Raw genomic sequence first — 26,931 nt, 5'->3', positions numbered from 1 at the left:
TAAGTATCCGCAGCCAGAATTTGCAGGGGCGAACTCGTGAATTAGCATTCCTGTCAGTAGATCCTCCTTAATATCAGGAAACAGCTACACTTTAACTTTAGATGAGACAGAAAGTAGAATCTACGGATGTTCAGGGAGACCAACATCACAGCCTTTAAAGGACAGGAACAAAGACTAAAGTTTGATTAAAGAGTACAGATGTGAGCTTTAGTTAGTATGATCTGAAACCGGAATTTAAATCCCTTTGTTCATATAATGGTCGAGAATCTATTTGTTCATCTTGTGACATTGAAAACAGGTCATTTTTGCAGAAGTAGTTGTGCAGATGTGTTCGTGGTATGATTTGACTGAGACCGCTCACAGTAAGTTGGGCGTACCTGTTAGTACAATTGCTTTGGAACCTAATGTTTTTCAGAGCAATGACCTTTGTAAAAAAATCCATGCGTTTCATGGAGGCGGGGCAAAGAGGAGCTAAAAACATGCACGGTATGTGGAAAATGGAGCGCTTTTTAACCTTTAATCATGTATAGACTGCATTACATACATTTTGTCTTAGCCGTGTCATATGACCCCTTTAACATTTTACCTTTAATGCAGTTTCAGAATTTAAGGGTGTAGGGGACCAAACAACTGTTTCTTTAAGTGCCCTCCTGTGTCATCATCCCATGCCGTCGCCACGCAAAGAATCTGATCAAAGGATCATGGGGATGCCAAGTGTCCATCAGTTGTACCCTTCAAAACTCTTTGAAGTGGCCAGCTATGAGCAGTTCGGTTTGGACCGACCCTTCAATATGGCGGTCATGATTGTTTTTACTCCGAATTGTCCTAATTCATACGTTGTATGAATTACCTTATAGTCCTAATTTCTTTCCTTTAAATAAAAAGTGCATGAGCAGAAACCTCACTCTATAAAACCTCGATGTTAAATTAATGAATTCAAATAATCCCTGATGTTTATTTGTATGTATGATTAGTAGTGTCACATTACTCAAAACAATTACCATAGACACCATGACCACGTGTGTCCGCTAGAGGCCGATGTAGCCATATTTTCAAAATATTATTAAAATGCTAAATCATTAAAATAATAAAAATAAAAAACACATGAATTAACACGCACAACGCCCACCCGCTGTAAATATGTATGGATATATAAAAAATATAAAGTAGAATCTGTGTAGTCTGTGTTGTAAAACATATAGCACATGTCTCTCTTTCTCAGATACAGAGGAAATAGGAAGCGTGTGTTTGTCACATTCAGCAGTTGTACCAGGAAACACTCAATTGTGAGAGATGAAGAAGAACTGAATGTACAGATACCAGAGAAGATGAATGATTACGCGAGAAGAATGAAGAGGATGTTGACTTTCACGCTGATGATGATTCCTGGTAAGAATCTGTTCATATACTCTGATGACAGAAGAGCAAATGTCTTTGAATTCAGCTCATGTACTGACGTTATCTTCAGAGATGTATCGTGAATCTTCAACTCTTTTTTCTATCAGAAGCTCTGAGCTTCAGTGTGATGGGATATACAGGAGGAGCAGTCACCATCACATGTCAATATGACAGAAGATATACAACATATGAGAAGTATTTTTGTAGACATAGGAAAGACTTGATAAAAAAGTGTTCTGATGTCATCAAGACTGGTTTTAAAGATCAATGGGTTAAGAATGGAAGATTCTCTCTGTATGACAACACAACAGCATCAGTCTTCAATGTCACAATCACAGATCTGAACGAACAAGATTCAGACACATACCAGTGTGCAGTTGACGTAGCTGCGTGGACAGATATCTACACCGAAGTGGCGCTGACTGTTAGAGAAAGTGAGTAACAGGAGGGTATTGAATCCCAGATCACAGGTTTATTGTGTGATGATGACCAGCTGACTGAACATTACACTGCAGCTTATAACATGAATGAATTAAATGCATGTGAAATACTGATGGGTTTAGTCTCTCTTGCAAGAATTTTTCTGTTAAAATACAAAATGAAGACAAACACGTTGTTTGGACAAAATAACTGTACTCGTGTTTGAACAGATGACTTGTTTGAAGACCATCAGTCTGTCAGTTCCTTCAGGTGGATCTGTGAACGTCAGCTGTAAAAACCCACAATCCCACAGGACAGAGGTGAAGTTTCTCTGCAGGAGATCTGGAGCTGATTTATGTGCTCATGTGAGACAGACACGAGACAGAGATCATGATGTTCTCTTCGTCACTACTGTGATCTTCGTACACATAACTGTCACTGCTGAGGACACATGACATGATCTATAACACTGCGATATTAAGTGTTCTTTCATTTTCAAGTCTGAGGCTAATCTTGAAGAGAAGCAGCAGTTTGTGGTTTTGCTTCTGGGTCAGTGCGTACGAGGAAACCAGCCTGGTATAATTATAAGTGAATTGTGTGAAGTATAACACGAGAATAGAAAAGTACCTCTCGTGTGAGCAAAAACCATCACTGTGCTTACTTTGTTTTAGACACGACTGATCACAGAACATCACCATCAACACCATCATCCTTCTTATCGTCTTTCTCATCCGTTCAGTCAACGCTTGTCACGACATCATCATCATCATCATCGTCATCATCGTCCTCCTCAACGTTCTCAAAAATTCCTGTGACATCATCAGGTGCACATCAGGTTCTTGCATACAGCTGTTGTTTTTCTTTCTCTGAAGTCACGTTGTCATAATGAATGTTTATTTTCAGACTCTTTGTTGATTATGAGTTTGTCTGTGGTTCTGGTTCTGATCATCATTGGCCTGTTGATTCTGACAGTGATTCTCTGTAAGAGACATCAGACTGCAGGTGAACACTTTCATTCTGCTTTAAACACACAATATGTTGACCGTTCCTGTATCTGAGAAACTGTGAAGATTGTTTTATCGTCTCCTGCTGGCTCCTACTAGAAATACAAATATTCAGTGATGTGTAAAAATAGTTACCACAGATATTATATGAGTACAGATGTTAGATGAATGACTAAATGTGTTTTTTGCCTATTTCTAATTTCACAGAGACAAGATCTCACGCCGATCAAATAAACAATGAGCGGGTGAGTTCAATTATTATTCTTGAATGTTTTGAGAAGAGAAGATCTCTAGCGCAGTGTTTTCTTTTTCTTTTTTCAGGTTTCTCAAGCATCTTGTGATTACACCGAGATTAAAGACATCAGACGAGATGAAGTCTGCAGCGCTGATTGTCCTAACACCGTGTATGCCATGGCACAATTACCCACAATCCCCTCTGATTCTCCTAATACTGTTTATGCCGCAATAAAACATCCCGTAAGTGACTGTGACATTTCTGATGGTCTGAATTACACAACTTTGAACTTCCATACCATATGATGGCTCTGATCCCGTCAGATTGAGAAATAATGAGGCTCAGTATTCTACCATCAATCAATGAGATGCATATATATCAGAAGAACACAGTTTATTATAGATATTTTCAAGCTTTAAATAACACACGTGAGCAGCGTTAGTAAGTATGCGTGCTTTCAGGAGTAAATGAAATGCTGGTGTGATGTGAACCGCTCACGTCAGATGTGTTGTATTTAAATCTGTGCACAGAAAATAAGAGAAGACAGTGTTATATAAAAAGAATATTTAAGCGACGCACTTTGGTTAGTAGATGTTTTATTGTGAATATTTGAAGAGTTTTGTTTTCAGTCAAAGTTCCAAACATGGTTTAATTCTTTGTATTATTTCCTGTTTTGTGGTCCGTCCGTCCATCCATCCGTCAAATGTTTAATATTTGACTCGCATTGTTTTTAAATGGCCCCGCAGATCCTTCGCAGTGGAGATTTGTATGTTGAATATTTTATAATAAAACATCATGCTATTTATTTGTATGTCTAGATTATTTGTTTAAAATCTGTTGTAATAGTTGAATGATTTTAGTTCCTGCTACATTTGATGTTGAATTAAGATGTCTGGATTGAGTCCAGTTCAGTCCTGTGTCTCATAACAACAATCTAAATTGAACAAGAAATTTACATTAAAAATACACTTGACTATACCAGTAAACAAATTTGACTTCATTTATAGCACATTTATGTCTAAATGGCAGATTCACACTAATAAACTTTTGCTGTGTAACTTTACTCAAAAGCAGATTGACTATTTCACAGGGATTTACTGTAATGTTAGGGTGAACACTTAATAAAATATTTTATCGTGAAAATCAGTCCAATCTTGTGAAACCTGGCAATTTTTAAAAGTGTAGCTCTTACTGTAAAGAATATCTTTAAAAACTGCAATTTTGAAAATTTGTGGGTTTATCTAACGCTGTGATTTTAAATATCAGAACAAAACAATGAATGATAACTGCAGGAGTTCTTTGAAATCTAGCAGCAGTAAACTGGGTTAATGAGTGTTTTGTCTCAAACTTTTTTACATTTAATATTCGAGAATATCCATTTGTAGAAGAAGTGAATTGTATTCGCAGATAGAGACGCTGTGTGAGTGTGATGAATGACGCGTTGAGTCACTGGTGATAGTGGGCGGGGCCTGTAAAGCTGATGATCACTGATAAGAGCTGAAGAAGGAGGAAGAAAGTGAAACAGTCACATGTAGAGACACACAGACAACATTCAGCATCAAGAAGATCAACAGAGCTGCTGTGAAGCTGAACTCACAATGAACATCCTCCTCATCTTCACTTTCTTCATCATCTCAGGTCACAACTTTTCTCTTTCTCATCATGTCATCATACACTTATTTCACTCAATTATATCACTGGACACACAAATGAAAGGACTAGATGAGCTTTCTGACACTATCAATCTGATTGACAGGTGCTGTGAGATGCATCGATGTGATTGGATATTCTGGAGGAAGTGTTCTCGTGGATTCACAGAAACTTTGGCATACTGATGTTAAACAATATCTCTATATATGGCACAATAATAAATGGAATATCCTAATAAAAAATAAGGACAGTTGCAAATGGATTACAGAGCGAAGATTCACTCTGTTCTGCACAGAAAACGAACACTTGATGATCTTCATCAGAGATCTCAACACACAGGATTCTGGATCATACTGGATTGGAGTTGAAGACAAGTGGTCCATTAAAATGATTCTGAAAGTGAAAGAAGGTGAGTTATTATAAACATGAGTGAAGGATCTGCTGATCATGTCAAAGCTTCTGATGATTGTGAAATAAATGTCTTCATATGTGATTGACAGATTCATGTTGTGGGGCGTCACAGACAGTGATGGTGAATACTGGACAAACTGCAAACTTCACCTGTCTATATTCACAAGATTATAAAACTCATGACAAGATATTTTTGAAAAAAGGAAATGAAATGATTGAGACAGTTTTTTCCACTACTAATATAAAGAAAAAGAAGGAAAGACTGAACATTCATGAGGACGCACAAAACAATCTCTTCAGTGTGAGAATGACTGATGTGAGATCAGAAGATGCAGGAGTTTATTTATGTGGAGTTCAGATCTACAGAGACTCCTACAGTTACTCTATTCTCACTGCTGTTCATCTTCACATTATGAGTGAGTAGAAGAAACTCTCAATAACATCTGCTGTAAATCAACACAGTCTGTGTTTGTATTGATGATGTTTATGTTTGTTTGTGTGAAGTGCCTCCAGTGTTTGGAGATGAAGGAGGATCTGCTCAGATCATCTGTCCTTATGATCCCATCTATAAATCAAAGTCAAAGGAACTGATGAAGAGTTCAACAGATATTAAAACTCTCATGGAGATGAACAGATTGAGTGTGAATGATGACGTGACAGCAAGTGTGTTTAGTGTGAACATCACTGGACTGACAGCAGAGGATTCTGGGAAATACTGCTGTGCAGTGACATCAGAAACAGACGTGATTTATCTTTACACTCATCTCATTATTATCATCAAACAGGGTGAGACACATTTTCACTAATAATGAATATAAAAACTGACTTTGTTTGAATGTGAATCTTTATTATTTCTTCTTTAAAGAACTTCTCTTGAATAAGCGTAAAGGAGACAACATGTCAATGGAGTGCAAACATTACGCTGAATATCAGAAAGTCTTCTGTAAAGCACATGAAGTCTCAATGTGTGTCAATGATGGAGTTTCACAGTCAGTCAGAGATGATGGATTCTCTTTAAGTGATGAAACGTCTACTGGAGTCTTTACTGTAAACATCAGTCATCTGAGAGAAGAGCATTCTGGGGTATACTGGTGTGGATCTCACATCATCACTAAAGTGCATCTAAACGTCACCAGAGGTGAGAGACATTCAGTTTATTTTCATCAAGCCAACAATATAAATACCTGTAAGTCTAAAAAGTAGTTTGAACTGGTCGTAGTTTTTCTGGACCACTGACAGTTTAAAATGTTTAACCATATGCTGATTTACCAAACTAGTTCACTGACATGTGAACACTACACTTGTAAAACAAAACTCTTCATATTTAAACTTATTTATCAATTAATACGTCATGCATCCATGGCAACACACAGATCAGCGTGTTCAATTTAAATATGTTTGCACTTTGTAAACATTGAATAATTATTTGCTATTTTTTGTCTCGCAACTAGTTGTTTTTTGGTCCCAAAACACACAAGAACCAAAGAAATTCATCGTAGACATGGATTTGAATGAAAACTTTTCTGAAACGGGGGTTTTCATGAAATGTTTGCATTCATACATTTACAGAAAAGACCAAAGAAAAGCATTTCAATTTACAACATTGAAAAACTCAAAACAATGCAAGACTTCTATCATTTCTAGATGATCTCACAAACAATATGGAAACAATCAATATCTTGTTTGTTTAAAAGTGAAGTGTTTGCCTCACAAAGCAGTTCCTTTTCTCAGACTAGCACTAAACCACAGATGGAGTCTGAGATTAGTTTGACTCTGAGAAGTTTCTGAGGAAACAACAACTGACACAAAATGATGAGATTTAAATCAACAGAAAGAGAAGAAAAGTAAAGCGAAGCAGAATACATTGTGTGTTCAATATACCATTTTCCACAAGTAATAAAATTTAGTAAATATAATGACAAATCAGAACAGAATCAATGAACCTGAATAAAAACATAATCTGTGTAGATATTCAGTTTCAACATCGTTCTGCTTTTATCACAGATTGAGTTGTCTAACACGTGTTGATTAAATGACGTTTATGTAATTCTATGTTTGTGTGTGATTGTTTTAGTTTCAGATTTCTCCAACATCATCGTCATATCTGTGAGTGTTCTGCTGCTGATGAAAACAATAATGCTGCTGCTGAATTTAGGATTCATCAGAAAAATAAACAAACTGAAGCTTCCTGACACACATAACAGTTTTATGTATTAATTTACTAATGTTGTTTTCACATTTACTTCATTCGTGTTCTGTTGATAATGATTTTTCATGTGTTTGTACAAGACTCATATATTTTATCAATAAACTATATATTGTTTAATTCAGGTGTGATGTGTCATTAAAGTCTATTGTATGATATGAGTGGTGTGTGTTCATCAGATGTGTTTAGTGGTCAGTGTGAGGACTTATATACTACATCTGTATATGTGCTGAAACACTGAGAGAAATCATGTCTAATACATTCTAATAGTAAAACATCAAGTCAAATCAACATCATGTGTGTATTTTACTCCCCCTGCTGGATATTATTAGTCATTACACAAACCACTGACCGTGTGTCACGTGACCATTTCAAACAATCCTCACATATGTTTAACTGCTGCAACTATGCAGTTTGACATATAAATGATATAATAAGACAATTGTTTGTGTAGCTAAATGATGTTAAGTATACGTGTCTTCTTAATTTCTGATTGTGAAGCACGTGGATTGTGGCATCATGGTTTATGTCTAAAACATGTCTGTGCATTCCAAAACTCTCTAGTATTTACAAGACACGTGAATATTAATACAAAGCTGACAAACTAATAAACCTTTGAGAGTTATGTCCACTAGAGACGCTGTGTACGTGTGATGAATGACGTGTTGAGTCACTGGTGATAGTGGGCGGGGCCTGTAAAGCTGATGATCACTCATAAGAGCTGAAGAAAGAGGAAGAAAGTGAAACAGTCACATGTAGAGACACACAGACAACATTCAGCATCAAGAAGATCAACAGAGCTGCTGTGAAGCTGAACTCACAATGAACATCCTCCTCATCTTCACTTTCTTCATCATCTCAGGTCACAACTTTTCTCTTTCTCATCATGTCATCATACACTTATTTCACTCATTTATATCACTGGACACACAAATTAAAGGACTAGATGAGCTTTCTGACACTATCAATCTGATTGACAGGTGCTGTGAGATGCATCGATGTGATTGGATATTCTGGAGGAAGTGTTCTCGTGGATTCACAGAAACTTTGGTGTAAAGACTGTTTTAAATACATGATTCAACTCAACCCCCATAAAAACATAATCAGCTATAACAAAAATAAACGCTGGATTAATAAAGGACGATTCACTCTGTTTTGTGATAAGAAAGGATATTTAATTATCCTGATCAGAGATGTGAACACACAGGATTCTGGATCATACCAGATTGGTGTTTATGGTAAATGGTCTATTGATATGAACCTGAATGTGAAAGAAGGTGAGTTATAATAAACATGAGTGAAGGATCTCCTGATCATGTCAAAGCTTCTGATGATTGTGAAATAAATGTCTTCATATGTGATTGACAGATTCATGTTGTGGGGCGTCACAGACAGTGATGGTGAATACTGGACAAACTACAAACTTCACCTGTCAATATTCACAAGATTATAAAACTCATGAGAAGATCATATTTAAAGAGGGAAAAGACTCCATTGAGATTATCCAAAGAACGTGGAAGAACAAAGAGAGATTTAGTATTTCTGATGACAAAAATAATAATATCTTGAGTGTGAGAATAACTGATGTGAGATCAGAAGATGCAGGAGTTTATTTATGTGGAGTTCAGATCTACAGAGACTCCTACAGTTACTCTATTCTTACTGCTGTTCATCTTCACATTATGAGTGAGTAGAAGAAACTCTCAATAACATCTGCTGTAAATCAACACAGTCTGTGTTTGTATTGATGATGTTTATGTTTGTGTGTGTGAAGTGCCTCCAGTGTTTGGAGATGAAGGAGGATCTGCTCAGATCATCTGTCCTTATGATCCCATCTATAAATCAAAGTCAAAGAAACTGTTGAAGAATTTTACAGATATAAAAACTCTCATGGAGATGAACAGATTGAGTCTGAATGATAACACGACAGCAAGTGTGTTCAGTGTGAACATCACTGGATTGACAGCAGAGGATTCTGGGAAATACAGCTGTGCAGTGACATCAGAAACAGACGTGATTTATCTTTACACTCATCTCATTATTATCATCAAACAGGGTGAGACACATTTTCACTAATAATGAACATAAAAACTGACTTTGTTTGAATGTGAATCTTTATTATTTCTTCTTTAAAGAACTTCTCTTGAATAAGAGTGAAGGAGACAACATGTCAATGGAGTGCAAACGTCACGCTGAATATCAGAAAGTCTTCTGTAAAGCACATGAAGTCTCAATGTGTGTCAATGATGGAGTTTCATCACAATCAGTCAGAGATGATGGATTCTCTTTAAGTGATGAAACATCTACTGGAGTCTTTACTGTAAACATCAGTCATCTGAGAGAAGAGCATTCTGGGATATACTGGTGTGGATCTCAAATCATCACTAAAGTCCATGTAAACGTCACCAGAGGTGAGAGAAATTAATTTTGTTTGAATCATAAGTCATCAATATATCAGCATTAGTGTGTATGTACACATAGCAAGACAACAACTCACAGTACATGACAGTATAGCATTGGATCACATTGGTGTTGTGGTTTCTAGAGAGGTCATTGAGTTTTTTATCAAATGTAAGGTAATATTACCAAAATAATTTTGTGGTCTCACACACACGGCTCATCATACAGTCTTTTAAAGCACCGTATGTTTTTTCATGTCAGACACCCAAACATTCAAACATGCAACGCAGTGTTACGCATAAAAGTTGTGGATTAAAATCCATCATGTTTATTTTTTAACGGAGTCTAAAACATTTGTATTGTGTTGTTTAAACATGAATATGAACTTGTTTACTTGCCAATTCTCAAGATCTGCACTTATTGCATCTTTGTTATTATGACCAGTTTGTCCTATTTCAAGTTTTGGCATATGAATACAAATCAAAACAATATTTTCTTTTGGAAATCAAAACAGTAGTTCACAAAATGAAACAAAAAGGATAAACACAACAACAAAGGGGACAGTCTTATTTGTCCTGCGACTTTAAGCTCATTTCCCCACGTGACACCAAAACAAGATTTGGATTCCGTTATGTTTACTGAACAGACACATCATCTACAGTAGATGCTTTAAACAATATTTAATAAGCAAGTTTTGTGTTTGAGACTCTTAACATTTGGCTATGTGCAGTTCTGAATCTCTCGACACATCAGAGGTTTTTTATGTTCACCTGCTCAAGAATGAATCCTGAAGAGTAAACAGTTGTGTTAGTTCATGGCTCTGGAGAGCGACACAAACACTCATTATTCGTTCATTTTGTTTTCTTCACACTCGTAACGACAAATGATAACGACGAATAATCAGATTTCGTTTTTCACATTGTGCTGCATTATTAGACGCCTTGTTGGTTTTTACTTGTAATGGTTGTGATAAAGCAGGTAATTTTCTCAGAAAAGCTCTGAACCACAGATGGCGTCTGAGATTAGTTTGACTGTGAGCAGTTCCTCAGGAAACACAACTGACCACAAGATTAAAAGAGAAAGAGAAGAAAACATAATAACAAATTCTGAGTGAATACGTTGACAGATGAGAACAACACAAATTATCATTTGACTGATTCAAAAATCTTTATATTTGTCTTAAAAGTGTTTTCTTATAATTCCAGGATTCTGTGTGGTTGTTTTAGTTTCTGACCTCTTCATCATCATCATTTCTGTGTGTGTTCTGCTGCTGATGAAAATGATCATTTTGCTGTTGTGTTTAGGATGCATCAGAAAAAAAACACGGTAAAGGTTATCGCACACACATAAAGATGATTGATATTTCTGTATGAGAGAGATGATCCTAATGTGATGATGTTCATATGATTGAGTTCATGATGTTGTCTTGTGATAGTAGCGTTGAGTTCATCGGACACAAGACAGAGAGACGGTGATGCGGTGAGTCCTAAAGTTCACGTGTTATTAATCTGTTCATTTGTGCATATTATGATTTTCTTTTGTTATATTTCAGACTTCTCAGTCACAATCTAGACCACATTAACTTTACCTTTCAACTCACCCCTCTGATGAAATCAACCCTGTGATGACCCACACATTCACAATTACCCACAATCCCCCCATCTAATGATGTACTGTACGCTGCTGTCGGGTTCCACAAGAATGAAGAATCTGTCGCTGATGTTACAGTCACCTTTAGAAAAGAGAAGATTTTAACAGAACACACCACTGTCAGTCAAAACATAACTAATGCACTCATGACAGAGATCAAAGTTATTCAAACATCACTTACAGTACTTTTATTTGTGACATTGTAATATTTGCTTAGGAACAAGACTGACATTGTTTATACATTTTTTTGTACTTATAATTTTACTTACACATGTTTTTTTGTTTAGCTTTTATAATTTTTCTTTACTATGCTGTTTTCACAACGTTTGTATGACACATGACAACAAACTTGCAATCTGCTCCATGCTAGAGGGTTAATTAAAGCGAGAGATTAAATCTAACGCTTTTCTTTTGATGCAAATCATATTTTTTGGTTATCTGAAACCAGAAGTGGTTATTGTGTTTTTTGATAGTCAGATAAAGGTGTGAATAAAAACAGATAATGGTATCAAAATGGTCAACAAAAGTTTCCACAGACCTTTTATCTCTCTCTGCCCAAGCTGGTTACTGGATCTGTTTTTGTATCAAAGTTTGTCAAATCTAATATAGATTCTCTCTTGAGTTAAAGTGTGCGAATTTACATTAATGCATTTGGCAGATGCTTTTATCCAAAGCGACTTACATTGCATTATATTGCATTATCCTATACATTTATACATAGGTATCTCCAATCACAACCTTGCGTTGTTAACGCAATGCTCTTATAATAATAATAATAATAATAATAATACATTTTATTTGTAGAGCACTTTTCATAAGAAAATCTCAAAGTGCTACAGAAACCACATCAAAACACATGGATAATAGAAAACAACAGAAAAACATTTACAATCAATAAAATACAAACAGAGAAAAAAAAATGCATTCAAAAAGAAAAAACAGCTAAACGAGCAGTGGAAAACAAATTTAAAATCCGCAAAGGCTACGAACAACTTAAGAACGCCTGCCTGAACAGAACAGTTTTTAGCTGTTTTTTAAAACTGTCCACAGACTGTGGTTTTCTGAGATGTTCAGGGAGGGAGTTCCAGATGCGAGGGGCAGTGACGGAGAAAGCTCGATCTCCCATGGTGCGGAGTCTTGAGCGGGGCTGATGGAGGAGGTTTGTGCTTTGGGACCGGAGGTTATGGGTAGATGAGTACGGGCTAATGAGGTCTTTGAGGTATTGCGGGGCGTTGTTGTAGATGCAATGGTGGGTGATGAGGGCAATCTTGTATTGAATTCTTGAGGTTACGGGGAGCCAATGAAGGTTCTGAAGAATGGGAGTGATGTGTTCGTATTTGCGAATTTTCATCAGAGTTCGGGCAGCACAGTTCTGAATGAATTGAAGTTTCTGAAGGTGTTTATTTGGGATACCAATGAGCAGGCTGTTACAATAGTCCAGCCTGGAGGAGATTAGTGCGTGGATGAGTTTTTCTGCGTCAGAAAAACTCAGGAAGGGGCGGAGTTTTGAAATGTTTCTGATATGAAAAAAGCAGGTTTTGTACATATAATTTATGTGATTTGCAAAGGTCAGTTGTGGGTCCAGCTTCACACCGAGGTTGGTGACAGTAGTTGAGAGGGGAATGTCTTGACCGGAGAAAGAGATAGTGGTTATGAGGGATGACTGGACCTGATGAGGGGTGCCGATTTGTATGGCTTCAGTTTTGGAAGTGTTCAGCTGGAGGAAATTTTGACTCATCCAAGCCCTAATCTCCTCCAGGCAGTTTGAGAGGACAAAAGATGATGGTGAAGAGGGAGCAGCTGATGATGAGGTGGCCAGTGATGGTGAAAGGGCCGGGGTGGAGCATGAATCGGTTCGCAGGTATAACTGAGTGTCATCAGCATAACAGTGAAAAGAGATGCCGTGTCGGCTGATGACACGACCCAGTGGCAGCATGTACAGAATAAAAAGCAGGGGTCCCAGGATAGAACCTTGGGGGACCCCACAAGTGACCGGAGCTGTTTGGGACCTGGCAGATCCCAGGCTGACATATTCTGTCCTGTCAGTGAGGTAGGAGGTGAACCAGTCCAGTGCAGAGTGACATAGACCAATGTCAGTGTGGAGGCGGTTTAGAAGGATATGGTGGTCGACGGTGTCAAAGGCTGCAGAAAGGTCGAGTAGGATGAGTATAGAGAGGGATCCAGAATCTGCAGAAATAAGGAGGTCATTGATAACCCTCAACAGTGCTGTCTCTGAACTATGGGCAGGGCGAAAACCAGATTGGAATGTTTCAAACAGTAAGTTACGTTGTAGATGTTCCTGTAGCTGTGCAGCAACAGTTTTTTCAAGCACCTTGGAGAGAAATGGAAGATGTGAGATGGGCCGGTAGTTGGAGAGGCATTCTGGGTCAAGGTTGTGTTTCTTCAGAAGAGGTTTGATAACGGCAGTTTTGAGTGGGGATGGAACAAGACCGAAGTTTAACGACTGGTTTATAATTTGTGTGATGAGAGGACTAACTCTTACCACTGAGCTACAGGAAAGTTTTCTTATTTATGTTCATTATCTTTATGAATGTTGAATTTTTAGCGCAGTACACACGCTAAACACAGTCAGATGTGATGATGTGAATGAGTGCTGTGGTTCCCTCTAGAGGTACATTTTTGTTCTGACAGGCTGCTGCTGTCCGTGGTTCTGAAATCACTTCCGATTTTCTGGAGTCGAGCTTCTTTAAATTGTGCATTGTTCGGATGCCATAATGATATATATCAGAACATACTACCACTCGTGTTAAGATGCTTGTGTGATACGATTTGAAAATTATAAATTCTGCAATAATTCTCCAATACATATATCCATTTTAATGAGTTGAGTGTGAGACTGAAGAGTCATGTCCACTAGAGGCGCTGTGTGCGTGTGATGAATGACGCGTCGAGTCACTGGTGATAGTGGGCGGGGCCAGTAAAGCTGATGATCACTGATAAAAGCTGAAGAAAGAGAAAGAAAGTCACACGTAGAGACACACAGACAACATTCAGCATCAAGAAGATCAACAGAACTGCTGTGAAGCTGAACTCACAATGAACATCCTCCTCATCTTCACTTTCTTCATCATCTCAGGTCACAACTTTTCTCTTTCTCATCATGTCATCATACACTTATTTCACTCATTTATATCACTGGACACACAAATGAAAGGACTAGATGAGCTTTCTGACACTATCAATCTGATTGACAGGTGCTGTGAGATGCATCGATGTGATTGGATATTCTGGAGGAAGTGTTCTTGTGGATTCACTCAAACCTTGGCACTCTGGCTACAAACAATATCTACTGATTAAGCACAGAGAAATATGGATAACCCTAATAGAAAATAATACAAGTGATAAATTCACTCTGTTTTGTGATGAGAAAGGATATTTAATTATCCTGATCAGAGATGTGAACACACAGGATTCTGGATCATACCAGATTGGTGTTTATGGTAAATGGTCTATTGATATGAATCTGAAAGTGAAAGAAGGTGAGTTATTATAAACATGAGTGAAGGATCTGCTGATCATGTCAAAGCTTCTGATGATTGTGAAATAAATGTCTTCATATGTGATTGACAGATTCATGTTGTGGGGCGTCACAGACAGTGATGGTGAATACTGGACAAACTGTCATCTTCACCTGTCAATATTCACACGATTATAAAACTCATGACAAGATCATATTTAAAGAGGGAAAAGACACAGTTGATGAGGTGATCTACAGTAACACAAGGAAACAAAAAGAACGATTGACTATATCTGATAACAAAGATAATAATCTCTTCAGTGTAAAAATTGCTAATGTGAGATCAGAAGATGCAGGAGATTATTTATGTGGAGTTCATGTTTACAACAAGACATACAGTTACTCTATTCTTACTGCTTTTCATCTTCACATTACAAGTAAGTGAAAAAATCCAAGTAATTCTATTTGTCATTGTTTTTCATGTGTTATATTTTTTTAAGTATAATTTTGTATTCTGTATACTTTCACATAGCATCAGTTAAGAGTTTATATGCTATTAATATAGTAAATGTCTTCATATGTGATTGACAGATTCATGTTGTGGGGCGTCACAGACAGTGATGGTGAATACTGGACAAACTGCAAACTTCATCTGTCAATATTCACAAGATTATAAAACTCATGAGAAGATCATATTTAAAGAGGGAAAAGACACAGTTGATAAGGTGATCTACACCAACACAGGGAAACAAAAAGAAAGATTAAATATATCTGATAACAAAGATAATAATCTATTCAGTGTAAAAATTGTTAATGTGAGATCAGAAGATGCAGGAGATTATTTATGTGGAGTTCAGATCTACAGAGACTCCTACAGTTACTCTATTCTCACTGCTGTTCATCTTCACATTATGAGTGAGTAGAAGAAACTCTCAATAACATCTGCTGTAAATCAACACAGTCTGTGTTTGTATTGATGATGTTTATGTTTGTGTGTGTGAAGTGCCTCCAGTGTTTGGAGATGAAGGAGGATCTGTTCAGATCATCTGTCCTTATGATCCCATCTATAAATCAAAGTCAAAGGAACTGATGAAGAGTTCAACAGATATAAAAACTCTCATGGAGATGAACAGATTGAGTGTGAATGATGACATGACAGCAAGTGTGTTTAGTGTGAACATCACTGGACTGACAGCAGAGGATGCTGGGAAATACTGCTGTGCAGTGACATTAGAAACAGACGTGATTTATCTTTACAGTCATCTCATTATTATCATCAAACAGGGTGAGACACATTTTCACTAATAATGAACATAAAAACTGACTTTGTTTGAATGTGAATCTTTATTATTTCTTCTTTAAAGAACTTCTCTTGAATAAGAGTGAAGGAGACAACATGTCAATGGAGTGCAAACGTCACGCTGAATATCAGAAAGTCTTCTGTAAAGCACATGAAGTCTCAATGTGTGTCAATGATGGAGTTTCATCACAATCAGTCAGAGATGATGGATTCTCTTTAAGTGATGAAACGTCTACTGGAGTCTTTACTGTAAACATCAGTCATCTGAGAGAAGAGCATTCTGGGATATACTGGTGTGGATCTAACATCATCACTAAAGTGCATCTAAACGTCACCAGAGGTGAGAGAAATACATTTCTTTGCTTGTATGAAGAAAATTTTTAGACACCACTTTCATTTTAACTGAAAGTGTTTATTTTGGTAATGTATCTATAATTGCATATCAAATACTGAACTGTTTGCATTCATGCAAAATGTAGTTGCCATTTTACAGATCTTACATTTAATCATTTTGTGAATAAATTAGAAATTAAAAGAAGTAGTGACTTTACATGCTGTTGTCCTGCAATGAATTTCAAAAATTAAACTATTCAATATTTTATATAATCATTTGATTTGACTATGAAAGAGAAATAGAAGCTGTTAAAATGACAAGCTCATCTTGAGTTTTGTGGTCATTGGGATTTACGGGGTTCCTGCAGCTCAACTGTTAGATTGCACTGCATTACATTAGCATTTTGATGACCAGAAAACACACATACTGACAAAAATGTAAATGCACCATGAGTTGTTTTGGATAAATGTGTATGTCAAAGGCATCAATGATTTATTTAAAATAATTTAAAATAATGTCTGGTATGTTAAACACTGTAAATGAATCTGAACAGGCAAGTCAAGGCATCTTTATTTATATAGCGCTTTTTACAATTTTCATTGTTAAAATGCAGAAGTACAAGGAAACATATTGACTATAAGCAAAACATATAAGGTTATAAAAGAAGAAAAAAAGGTGAAAACACAGAAGACAGACACACAGATTCAGACACAGCCACACACAAAACACTCCAAACAACACGCACCAACACATTTATATTATGTATTTATATTATGGTAGTGTAGTGTATGCAAGATTAAAAAGATTTTAGTCTAGATTTAAACTGACAGAGTGTGTCTGCCTCCCGGACAGTGCAGGGAAAACTGTTTCAAAGTTTAGGTGCTAGATAGGAAAAGGATCTGCCGACTGCCCTTAAATTTGAAATATATAAAGTAAAGTAATGCATTGGACAATTCTTTATTGTTACATATATGGTTCCTGGTGGTACAAAAAATGATAATTTCTTTGCTGTGACCTGTGAAACCTCCGTTGCCCTCAAATAATATTCAGAAAATAATTTATAGCCAATAATCAGATTATTTCAGTATTTATAAAGAGCGATCTTAAAGTAGTGATAGTTTTATATGAAGTGTGTTCATTTTTGATCACAGAGTGTCTGAGAAACGCTGGAGGTCTGTTTGTGTGATGAACTGACATGTTATTTTCCGACCACAGAAAATAGTTGAAAGTTCATGGTGTACATTTGTCTGAGCTGTGAAGGTTTAACGAACACATCCAGGAAACCAACAGTGAGACCACACGAAGAGAGATAAATACACTTAAGAACAAAGGTTATGTGCAGTCTGCACAACATAAACTATTGTTTTATAAAACTACATTGATAGCTTATCATTTAGTGTTAAAGATAAATTTTTTAAGCCAACACTGGAATTGTTCCTGGTTTTAACACATCACATGTGTGCCTCCACAACTTCACTTGCATTATAATAACACACTAAAAACATCAGCAGATATAATGAACAACAAACAACAAAAAATGTGAAATACAATTACAGCACTTTTATTCAAAGAGTTTTGCAGCGTATTTAAGGTGCATGTTTTTAAACAATATTATGTTTTCTTGGAATCAAACTCACAAATATGTCAAATATTGAATGTGTAAATATGTATTTGTGTAAATATCTTCATGTGTCTGTATATAGTTATTATTTTGTTTAGTTTCAGATTCCTCAGTGATGAAGATGATGATCATTATTGTCTGTGTTTGTGTGATTCTGCTGCTGATTGGAGGAATCACTCTGATTATAGTTTATAAATTCAGACACAACAAGACACAAGGTCATGATCACACACACACACATAAAATATAAGATAAAAGATAATAAATATACAATAAAGTAATGTTTTTAATTTTTTTTTCCAGATCCTAGATCATTACCCACAATCCCCTCCTCTGATGATGTTCTGTACGCTGCTGTCAGTTTCCACAAGTATGAAGATTCTGTCAGTGATGCTTCAGTCGCCTTCAGTAAGGACGTGATTTAAAGTTCTGTCAGTCAAAACACAAGACTTGAATAACACAAACATTATTCAAACTTTTATCTTCACCTGTCCCACTGCAGATATAAACAAGTCACACTGTCTTTTCCTACAATTTAATTAACCTCCTAAATATCTGCTGTTACATAGCCAGTTAAACCTCATAACATTGGCACAGAACTGTTAAAAACACTTTAATTGGTTTTCTGAGATTTTAATAACTTTTTTGGAGCTCTTGAAAACCTCAGAAATGTTGGAAATATGAGCTAAAGACTTATTGAGAACTTCTGTTTTTTTATACAATTATTACAAATGCAATTTCTTTTGTTAAAATCTCATCATATTACATAGGGATGTAACAATATTATCTGTACCGTGTTATCGCAATAGCAAAATTGTCTCAATATTATTGTGGTCACATGACTCTGAAGCGATAGGTCTTCCTGGCATAACATAAAGAAAGTAAAAAAAAGATAGATTTTACCTTTGGCACGGTCCATCTGGTGCAATTGCTTGCTTTGAAAAAGGATTTTAGTTCATTTGACCATCTGATATTATAACTCATTCCTCTAAGCAACAGTTATGATTAGATAAAGAAAAGAAGATGCTTATGGCACGTTTCCAGTGTCATCATTGGTCATTTTAAATATTGCAATAAATATTATACTGTGGCATAATCGTAAAGTGACATTTGGATTTTGTTACATCCTTAATATTATATGATATATTATACTTTTAATCAAAAGTGCCTAAAATAAACTTTCCAAGTGAATTATTAAAGTGAAAGATGAACTCTTGTGCTTTTCTTTTGCTGTTTATATTCTGATCATATAAGGCAGATGCCACGGTTGTGTTGTGACAAACAAACATGTGAGTCAGATGAAGGTGTGATTAAAAACAGGAAATGGTTTATGGTTTCAAAAATAGTGTCAAAAGTTTCCACAAGCCTTTTCTCTGGTCACTGAATATGTTTTTAGATTTGCTTAAAGCTATTTTTTTGGGCAGACTATTAAATAGAGTTTAAATGTGTGATTCGTTTTTTATGATTTGTGTAAATAACAATAATGTGTTCAATAATTATCAAACACACTGAACACACACAGATGTGATGATGTGAATGAATGTTGTGGCGCCATCTAGAGGTGAATGATAGTAAGAGTTCTGACTGACTGCTGCTGTCCGTGGTGCTGAACTCACAGATAACTGTTAAATACACACTCACCTCAAAACATTACATTTGCATTTATTCTTTTGACAGATGCTTTAATGCAAAGCGGCTTACAAATAGGAGAGCATATAACATTTTGTCAAAACGCAAAAACAGTACCGAAAATTTACACGGCCATGTAACAAGGAGGATTACAGCTGAAGAAGGATTTTTGTATTAGACAAAACATTCATATCAAACACACAACGTTCATATCATCAATACATCCATTGACGGAAGAGTTTGCCAGTTTGTCAAGCACCCATCAAATCTTCCACCATGGATATTCCCAGTTCCCAGTGTTGATTTAAAATGATAAGATTTAAAGAGAGAACAGTCTGAAAGTAATGCTGACAATATTGTGAACTTGGCTCAAGAATATGTTAAAATGAATACTTTAAAATATATGTTAATATTTACTGATTAAAATAGAGAGAGAGAGAGAGAGAGAGAGAGAGAGAGAGAGAGACCTTAGCAAACAGAAAATGTCTGATATTCATAAGTATTGGTGTAAGTTAATAAACACTTGTGTAGTTTATGGTTTGGAAACTGTAATTGCGTGTTTTTACTTTGTTTTATTTGTCATTCAGTTCTTGCGAGTTTCTGAAGTTTAAGGGAAGTTGAGTTGTCATATTTGAATGTTATTTGAGGAGCTCTTTAATATCTTCTGTTTGAACATTTTCAAGTCAACAGTAAACTACATTATCACATACATTCTGTCAAAGAGGGTTTTGTCTAAAACTCTTTGTACATTCAATTTGTGAGAATATCCATTTGTAAAACATTTAAAGAACATGATTGTAGCACCGGCCAGAGGGCGCTGTGTGAGTGTGATGAATGACGCGTTGAGTCAATGGTGATAGTGGGCAGGGCCAGTAAAGCTGATAAGAGCTGGAGTAAGAGAAAGAAAGTCACACGTAGAGACACACAGACAACATTCAGCATCAAGAAGATCAACAGAGCTGCTGTGAAGCTGAACTCACAATGAACATCCTCCTCATCTTCACTTTCTTCATCATCTCAGGTCACAACTTTTCTCTTTCTCATCATGTCATCATACACTTATTTCACTCATTTATATCACTGGACACACAAATGAAAGCTTTCTGACACTATCAATCTGATTGACAGGTGCTGTGAGATGCATCGATGTGATTGGATATTCTGGAGGAAGTGTTCTCGTGGATTCACAGAAACTTTGGTGTAAAGACTGTTTTAAATACATGACTAAACTCAACCCCCACAAAAACATAATCAACTATAACAAAAATAAACGGCGGATTAATAAAGGACGATTCACTCTGTTTTGTGATAAGAAAGGATATTTAATTATCCTGATCAGAGATGTGAACACACAGGATTCTGGATCATACCGGATTGAGTTTGATGACAAATGGTCTATTGATATGAATCTGAATGTGAAAGAAGGTGAGTTATTATAAACATGAGTGAAGGATCTGCTGATCATGTCAAAGCTTCTGATGATTGTGAAATAAATGTCTTCATATGTGATTGACAGATTCGTGTTGTGGGGCGTCACAGACAGTGATGGTGAATACTGGAAAAACTGCAAACTTCACCTGTCAATATTCACAAGATTATAAAACTCATGAGAAGATCATATTTAAAGAGGTGGGAAACATATTTGAGGTGAAAAACACTGACATATGGAATCGGACAGGAATATTCCACATATCTGATGATAGAGAAAACAAACATTTCAGTGTGAGAATGACTGATGTGAGATCAGAAGATGCAGGAGTTTATTTATGTGGAGTTCAGATCTACAGAGACTCCTACAGTTACTCTATTCTCACTGCTGTTCATCTTCACATTATGAGTGAGTAGAAGAAACTCTCAATAACATCTGGTGTACATTCACACAGTCTGTGTTTGCTGCTGTAATATTTGATGTAGACACTGATTTATTCTCATATGATATTTGTGATTGACAGGTAAAGTGGGTGTGGTCAGAGCGAGCGGATACTCAGCAGGTGGACTCATCTTCAAGTGTCATCCCCATCAATACAAAAGCAACACAAAATATGTGAGTAAAGAATTAGATGGATGTTGTGAGAGGAAGTATCCATCAGTTCAGGATCAATGGACAGACAATGGAGATGTTTGTCTATATGATGACACCAGATCAGGAGTCTTGATGGTGTATTTTAGAGAGCTGAACGCTGGACATGCTGGAACATACAAGTGTGGAGTGAATCCATCTCAATATACTGACACATTCACTCAAGTCCAGCTCCAGGTTAAAGACGGTGAGGAACTTGAGTTGTTTTATAAATTTTTCATCATTTAAAATATATCATAGATTTAACATGTGTTATTTCATCTCTCATAGATACACGTTTGTTCCATTGGTGGGTGAATAAATCTGTTTCTGTTGGTGATGAAGTGAATATTACCTGTCAGATCCCAGAGGAACATAAATTCAGTCCAAAGTTCTTCTGTAAAGAGGATGAAAATCACATCTGTCAAACCGTCAGCAGATCTGAAGTGAAACTAAATGATTTCTCTGATAAAAGTGTTTTTACTGTGATCATCAGTAATGTGACAGTGAGAGATGCTGGAGTTTACTGGTGTGGAACAGAAACCAGTCACACAGATTTCACTTTCATCTCTCTCACCACTAAAGTTCAACTTAAACTCATCAGTGAGTCCATTCAGATGAACTATATTTGATTTAGCCACAAACATCTGTACAGAGATAGAGATGTTGAGGTAATAAAGTGTAACGTAAATTAACATAACTTTTGATTGACAGATAAAGTGGGTGTGGTCAGAATGACAGGCTACTTAGGAGGTCAAATCATCTTCAAGTGTCATGACCAACAATACAAAAACAATCCCAAATATGTCTTTAAAGAATCTGATGGATTTCTTCAGGATCAATGGATGGACAACGGAGATGTTTGTCTATATGATGAAAGCAGATCAGGAGTCTTGATGGTGTATTTTAGAAAGCTGAACGCTGGACATGCTGGAACATACAGGTGTGGAGTGAATGCATCTCACTACATGGAAGTCCGACTGAAGGTTCAAGACGGTGAGAAATTTGACAAATAAATGATTTCTGGTCTATTTGAAATGTTCAATTTTCTCATGTATGATTCATCTGGTTGACAGCATTTACAGAGAGACTGAACAAATCTGTTTCTGTTGGTGATGAAGTGAATATTACCTGTCAGATCCCAGAGGAACATAAATCCAGTCCAAAGTTCTTCTGTAAAGAGGATGAAAATCACATCTGTCAAACCGTCAGCAGATCTGAAGTGAAACTAAATGATTTCTCTGATAAAAGTGTTTTTACTGTGATCATCAGTAATGTGACAGTGAGAGATGCTGGAGTTTACTGGTGTGGAACAGAAACCAGTCACACAGATTTCACTTTCATCTCTCTCACCACTAAAGTTCAACTCAAACTCATCAGTGAGTCCATTCTCTCTTTAATTTTTTGTATTTGTTTTATCACTATAAATATTCACAGATCAATCTCATATCTGTGTGTGAAGTGCCTCCAGTGTTTGGAGATGAAGGAGGATCTGTTCAGATCATCTGTCCTTATGATCCCATCTATAAATCAACGTCAAAGAAACTGTTGAAGAATTTTACAGATATAAAAACTCTCATGGAGATGAACAGATTGAGTGTGAATGATGACACGACAGCAAGTGTGTTTAGTGTGAACATCACTGGACTGACAGCAGAGGATTCTGGGAAATACAGCTGTGCAGTGACATTAGAAACAGACGTGATTTATCTTTACACTCATCTCATTATTATCATCAAACAGGGTGAGACACATTTTCATTAATAATGAATATAAAAACTGACTTTGTTTGAATGTGAATCTTTATTATTTCTTCAACATGTCAATGGAGTGCAAACATCACGCTGAATATCAGCGTTTTAGACAGAATAAAATAAGTATTCATTTGAGCATAAAGTTGTATTATTCTTTTGCAGGTATTTTGGTGTTTGATATTTAGCATTCACAAACTATTCACAAAAGCAAGAAGTGCTAATCTGATGGTGGTTTATTTATGTAAGAATCTGGCCCGCTGTTGTTTTATGTTAGCAAATACAGCAATGATTGGGTTGTTAACCTCGAGCGGCTCGAGAGCTCTACAGATTCTTCCTCTCATCATTGTCTTTATTGGATTAGTCTTTGATTCGTGTTTCTCCTACATTCTTGCTGGAAAACACACGAGCGTGAGCGTGTGGGCTGCCGTTTATTTTGTAAAGATTTCTGTTGTACATCCACAAACGTTATAACAAACAGGACAGCATTGTTAAATTCTTTGGATCAGACGTCAGTTCAGTTCCTATTGTGTATTAAAATGTGTAAATTGGACATGAAAATTATAAATGTGAATATTTCTATAAATGTAATTCAAATGTCTGTATATATTTTTCTGCATTTATTATTATTATTTTTTGTCCTTTGTTTTCTAGATTTCTCAACAGTTGTTATTATGTGTCTCTGTGTGTTTTTGCTGCTGATCGGAGGAATCACTTTGATTGTTTGCAAATTCAGACACAACAAGACACAGAGAGAGAGAGAGAGAAAGAGAGAGAGAGAGATGCTCACTGTCACCAGCAGTAAAACCTCATGATTCTAAACTTCTCTTAGCCTGTCTTCTTATCTCATCTAGATCATCCTTCACTTACTCATGTATTGAATGTTTTGTGTTAAATAGGAAACACCTCAAGACCACACGAGACAGAGAGAGAGGAGGATAGATTGGTAAGTAACACTCTCTGTGTGTGTGTGTGTGTGTGTGTGAGTGTGTGTGTGCGTGCGTGTGTGTGTGTGTATGTGTGTGTGTGTGTGTGTGTGTGTGTGTGTGTGTGTGTGTGTGTGTGTGTGTGTGTGTGTGTGTGTGTGTGTGTGTGTGTGCGTGTGTGCGTGCTTGTACGTGTGTATTATGCACAATAGTGTTCATGCTAAATGCTCATCTTATGTTAAATTATTTATTCTGTATTATTTCCCGAAAGTCCTCCAGTGCAGACAACAGACATCATTCTCTGTCGGATTTTGGATCAACAACGCTTTATCCTACTGCACAATCTTCCACAATCCCCTCTTCCTCTGATGATGATGATGATGATGATGATGATGATGATGTTGTGTACGCTACTGTCAGTTTCCACAAGCATGTAGATTATTTGTGTGATGCCAAAGTCACCTACGCAAGTCTCGACTTGCTTATGCATAATGGTTCTAAATAAATATTGATAAATAAGTTATTACATCAGGAAATAAACTCCTGAGTGACCGTTACAACAACAGTATAATTAAGTTACATCATTCAATGACATGTATATTCTGTAAAACCTCTTTAAGATACTACCGAACCTTTAAAACGTCATGAACTGAGAATTAACTCAACTGGAACAATGTGTTTGTTATCTTAGCTTGAAAAACTTTTTTACTTCTTTTTTTTGTGCTCGCTTGCTTGCTTGCTTTTTATCTTCTGATCTAAGAAACCAGACTTGAGGTTTCTGTTTTGTACCGGTTAATCATGTGATACAGATGAAGATGTGATAAATTAAACAGGAAATTGTTACTTTTGCTATATTAATCACAACACTTTCTCTCTGCACAAGGGAGACTTTCATTTGTTTGTTCGTTGTTTTTATTATAGCTTTTATTTACTTTTTCTCATTCGTGTTTCAACCATATATACACCTGTACACATGTAACCATGTATTCAGTGATGTAGTTGAGCCTGGAGAAGTGGGTATACTACTAATTTATGCCCCTATTTTAAAATCGTCCCAGATAAGTATAAACGCCCCGGTCTTATAATGTAGACATGTTTTCACCAGGTTTTATGGACATTTTAAAGTTTCGTATCAGAAATGATTGACGGCAACAGAAGAGATGCAGGTTCTGCAATTAATTCAGGCCTACAGATTATTTGAAGAGACAACAAGAGCAGTAGCCTGTGCAGGATTTTAGAAATACTGAGGTCCAAAAAAAAGTTGATTTCATTAATCTTTAAGACTATTAGAGTGCAAATTAGATAACAAACAGCTACAACAATGTCAAGTAAAGACAAGACATCGTTCATATCTGTATACAAATATTACCAGATTGGTCTACTATCTATGTGTCATGAAAGAGCGTTTGGGTTTGAAATGAAATTAATGTAAATGAGTGATAACAGAATGTCCAGTTTTTGAGTGAACTATCCCTTTAACTTTTGAAGTACAGTAATAGACATCAAATTATAAAAATGTCAGATATTTGCATTTTTTATTTAAATTAGAAACTGAATTAAAGAGCAAGAATTAATTTAAAAGTGGTGCATTTGAAAATGCTCTATGCTGCCATCAGTTTTCAAGAGCATGAAGATTCTGTCAGTGATGTTACAGTCGCCTTCAGTAAAGAGCAGATTTTAACAGACTACGCAACTGTCAGACACACACAAGACTCAACTAATACATGTACTTAAACAGATTGTAATATTTTAATATTTACAGTAATATTTTAATACTTTCTAAGGCACAGTGGTTTTATATAAACTTATATAAAAGTGACAAATTTAGCTTTTCACCTTCCCCACTTCAAACAAACCACAGCGCCTTTTGCTACATTTCTTAAATATACGCTCTTAATTTTATAAATGACTTTTTTCTGTTAAACTGGCTTTATCTTACTTTACTGTCTTCATAAACACATGAAAATACATTTTCTAATCTGTCTTCAGCTGGTGATGAATTATTAATATGAAAGATGAATTATTTATTTTCTTTCACTCCCTGTGATCAAATCAGGCAGATGTCACGGTTGTGTTTCTTGAGACAGACAAACATGTGAGTTAGATGAAGGTGAGATTAAAAACAGGAAATGGTTTAAAAATAGTCACAAAAGTTTCCATGAGGCTCTTCTGCCTCTGTGCATGTGATGGTTACTGATCGCTGCTTTTGTTTTGCATCAGATTCAGTTGTGAATGGACGTTGTGGCGTCATCTAGAGGTGAATGATAGTAAGAGATCTGACTGACTGCTGCTGTCCGCGGTGCTGAACTCACTGATGCTGATCACACACACATCACACACACACACACACACAACATTCATGAACACTCCGATCACATCAATCACATATGATCCACAGAAGAGATCTGCATTGATCTGTGTTGCTTATTTTTAGAAAACATTTATTTTTTCTTACAGCA

General features: G+C 36.2%; 5 protein-coding genes across 5 annotated transcripts; all 5 read left to right on the top strand.

Moving 5' to 3' along the window:
- Positions 1-1,256: 1,256 nt before the first annotated feature.
- On the top strand, positions 1,257-4,035 carry LOC306897099 (uncharacterized protein). Its single transcript, XM_079461579.1, has 6 exons — positions 1,257-1,389; positions 1,506-1,832; positions 2,490-2,642; positions 2,722-2,820; positions 3,030-3,067; positions 3,144-4,035. The coding sequence occupies exons 1-6, from the start codon at positions 1,329-1,331 to the stop codon at positions 3,360-3,362; spliced, it is 897 nt and encodes a 298-aa protein (XP_079317705.1). The 5' UTR covers positions 1,257-1,328; the 3' UTR covers positions 3,363-4,035.
- A 540-nt stretch (positions 4,036-4,575) lies between these two features.
- LOC306897365 (polymeric immunoglobulin receptor-like) lies at positions 4,576-7,442 on the top strand. Its single transcript, XM_079462016.1, has 6 exons — positions 4,576-4,695; positions 4,814-5,116; positions 5,208-5,534; positions 5,623-5,904; positions 5,984-6,256; positions 7,193-7,442. The coding sequence occupies exons 1-6, from the start codon at positions 4,656-4,658 to the stop codon at positions 7,333-7,335; spliced, it is 1,368 nt and encodes a 455-aa protein (XP_079318142.1). The 5' UTR covers positions 4,576-4,655; the 3' UTR covers positions 7,336-7,442.
- Positions 7,443-8,034: 592 nt separating this feature from the next.
- Positions 8,035-11,892, top strand: LOC306897094 (polymeric immunoglobulin receptor-like). Its single transcript, XM_079461573.1, has 8 exons — positions 8,035-8,186; positions 8,305-8,601; positions 8,693-9,010; positions 9,099-9,380; positions 9,460-9,735; positions 10,930-11,050; positions 11,160-11,203; positions 11,277-11,892. Exons 1-7 carry the CDS (start codon positions 8,147-8,149, stop codon positions 11,197-11,199), a joined length of 1,374 nt encoding a protein of 457 aa, XP_079317699.1. The 5' UTR covers positions 8,035-8,146; the 3' UTR covers positions 11,200-11,203; positions 11,277-11,892.
- A 2,468-nt stretch (positions 11,893-14,360) lies between these two features.
- Positions 14,361-19,309, top strand: LOC306897366 (polymeric immunoglobulin receptor-like). Its single transcript, XM_079462017.1, has 8 exons — positions 14,361-14,471; positions 14,590-14,874; positions 14,966-15,289; positions 15,444-15,767; positions 15,856-16,137; positions 16,217-16,492; positions 18,206-18,325; positions 18,411-19,309. Exons 1-8 carry the CDS (start codon positions 14,432-14,434, stop codon positions 18,530-18,532), a joined length of 1,773 nt encoding a protein of 590 aa, XP_079318143.1. The 5' UTR covers positions 14,361-14,431; the 3' UTR covers positions 18,533-19,309.
- Positions 19,310-20,646: 1,337 nt separating this feature from the next.
- LOC306897093 (uncharacterized protein) lies at positions 20,647-25,328 on the top strand. The gene is made up of 11 exons (XM_079461572.1): positions 20,647-20,757; positions 20,865-21,161; positions 21,253-21,573; positions 21,689-22,003; positions 22,087-22,398; positions 22,510-22,791; positions 22,872-23,174; positions 23,258-23,539; positions 24,201-24,347; positions 24,446-24,492; positions 24,744-25,328. The coding sequence occupies exons 1-11, from the start codon at positions 20,718-20,720 to the stop codon at positions 24,975-24,977; spliced, it is 2,580 nt and encodes an 859-aa protein (XP_079317698.1). The 5' UTR covers positions 20,647-20,717; the 3' UTR covers positions 24,978-25,328.
- The last annotated feature ends 1,603 nt before the right edge of the window (positions 25,329-26,931 follow it).

This window comes from Barbatula barbatula, assembly GCF_947034865.1.
Source record: "Barbatula barbatula genome assembly, chromosome: 8".
NCBI lineage: Eukaryota > Metazoa > Chordata > Actinopteri > Cypriniformes > Nemacheilidae > Barbatula > Barbatula barbatula.
Note: the sequence above shows the minus strand (reverse complement) of the source record. Positions and strands in the feature narration are given on the sequence as shown.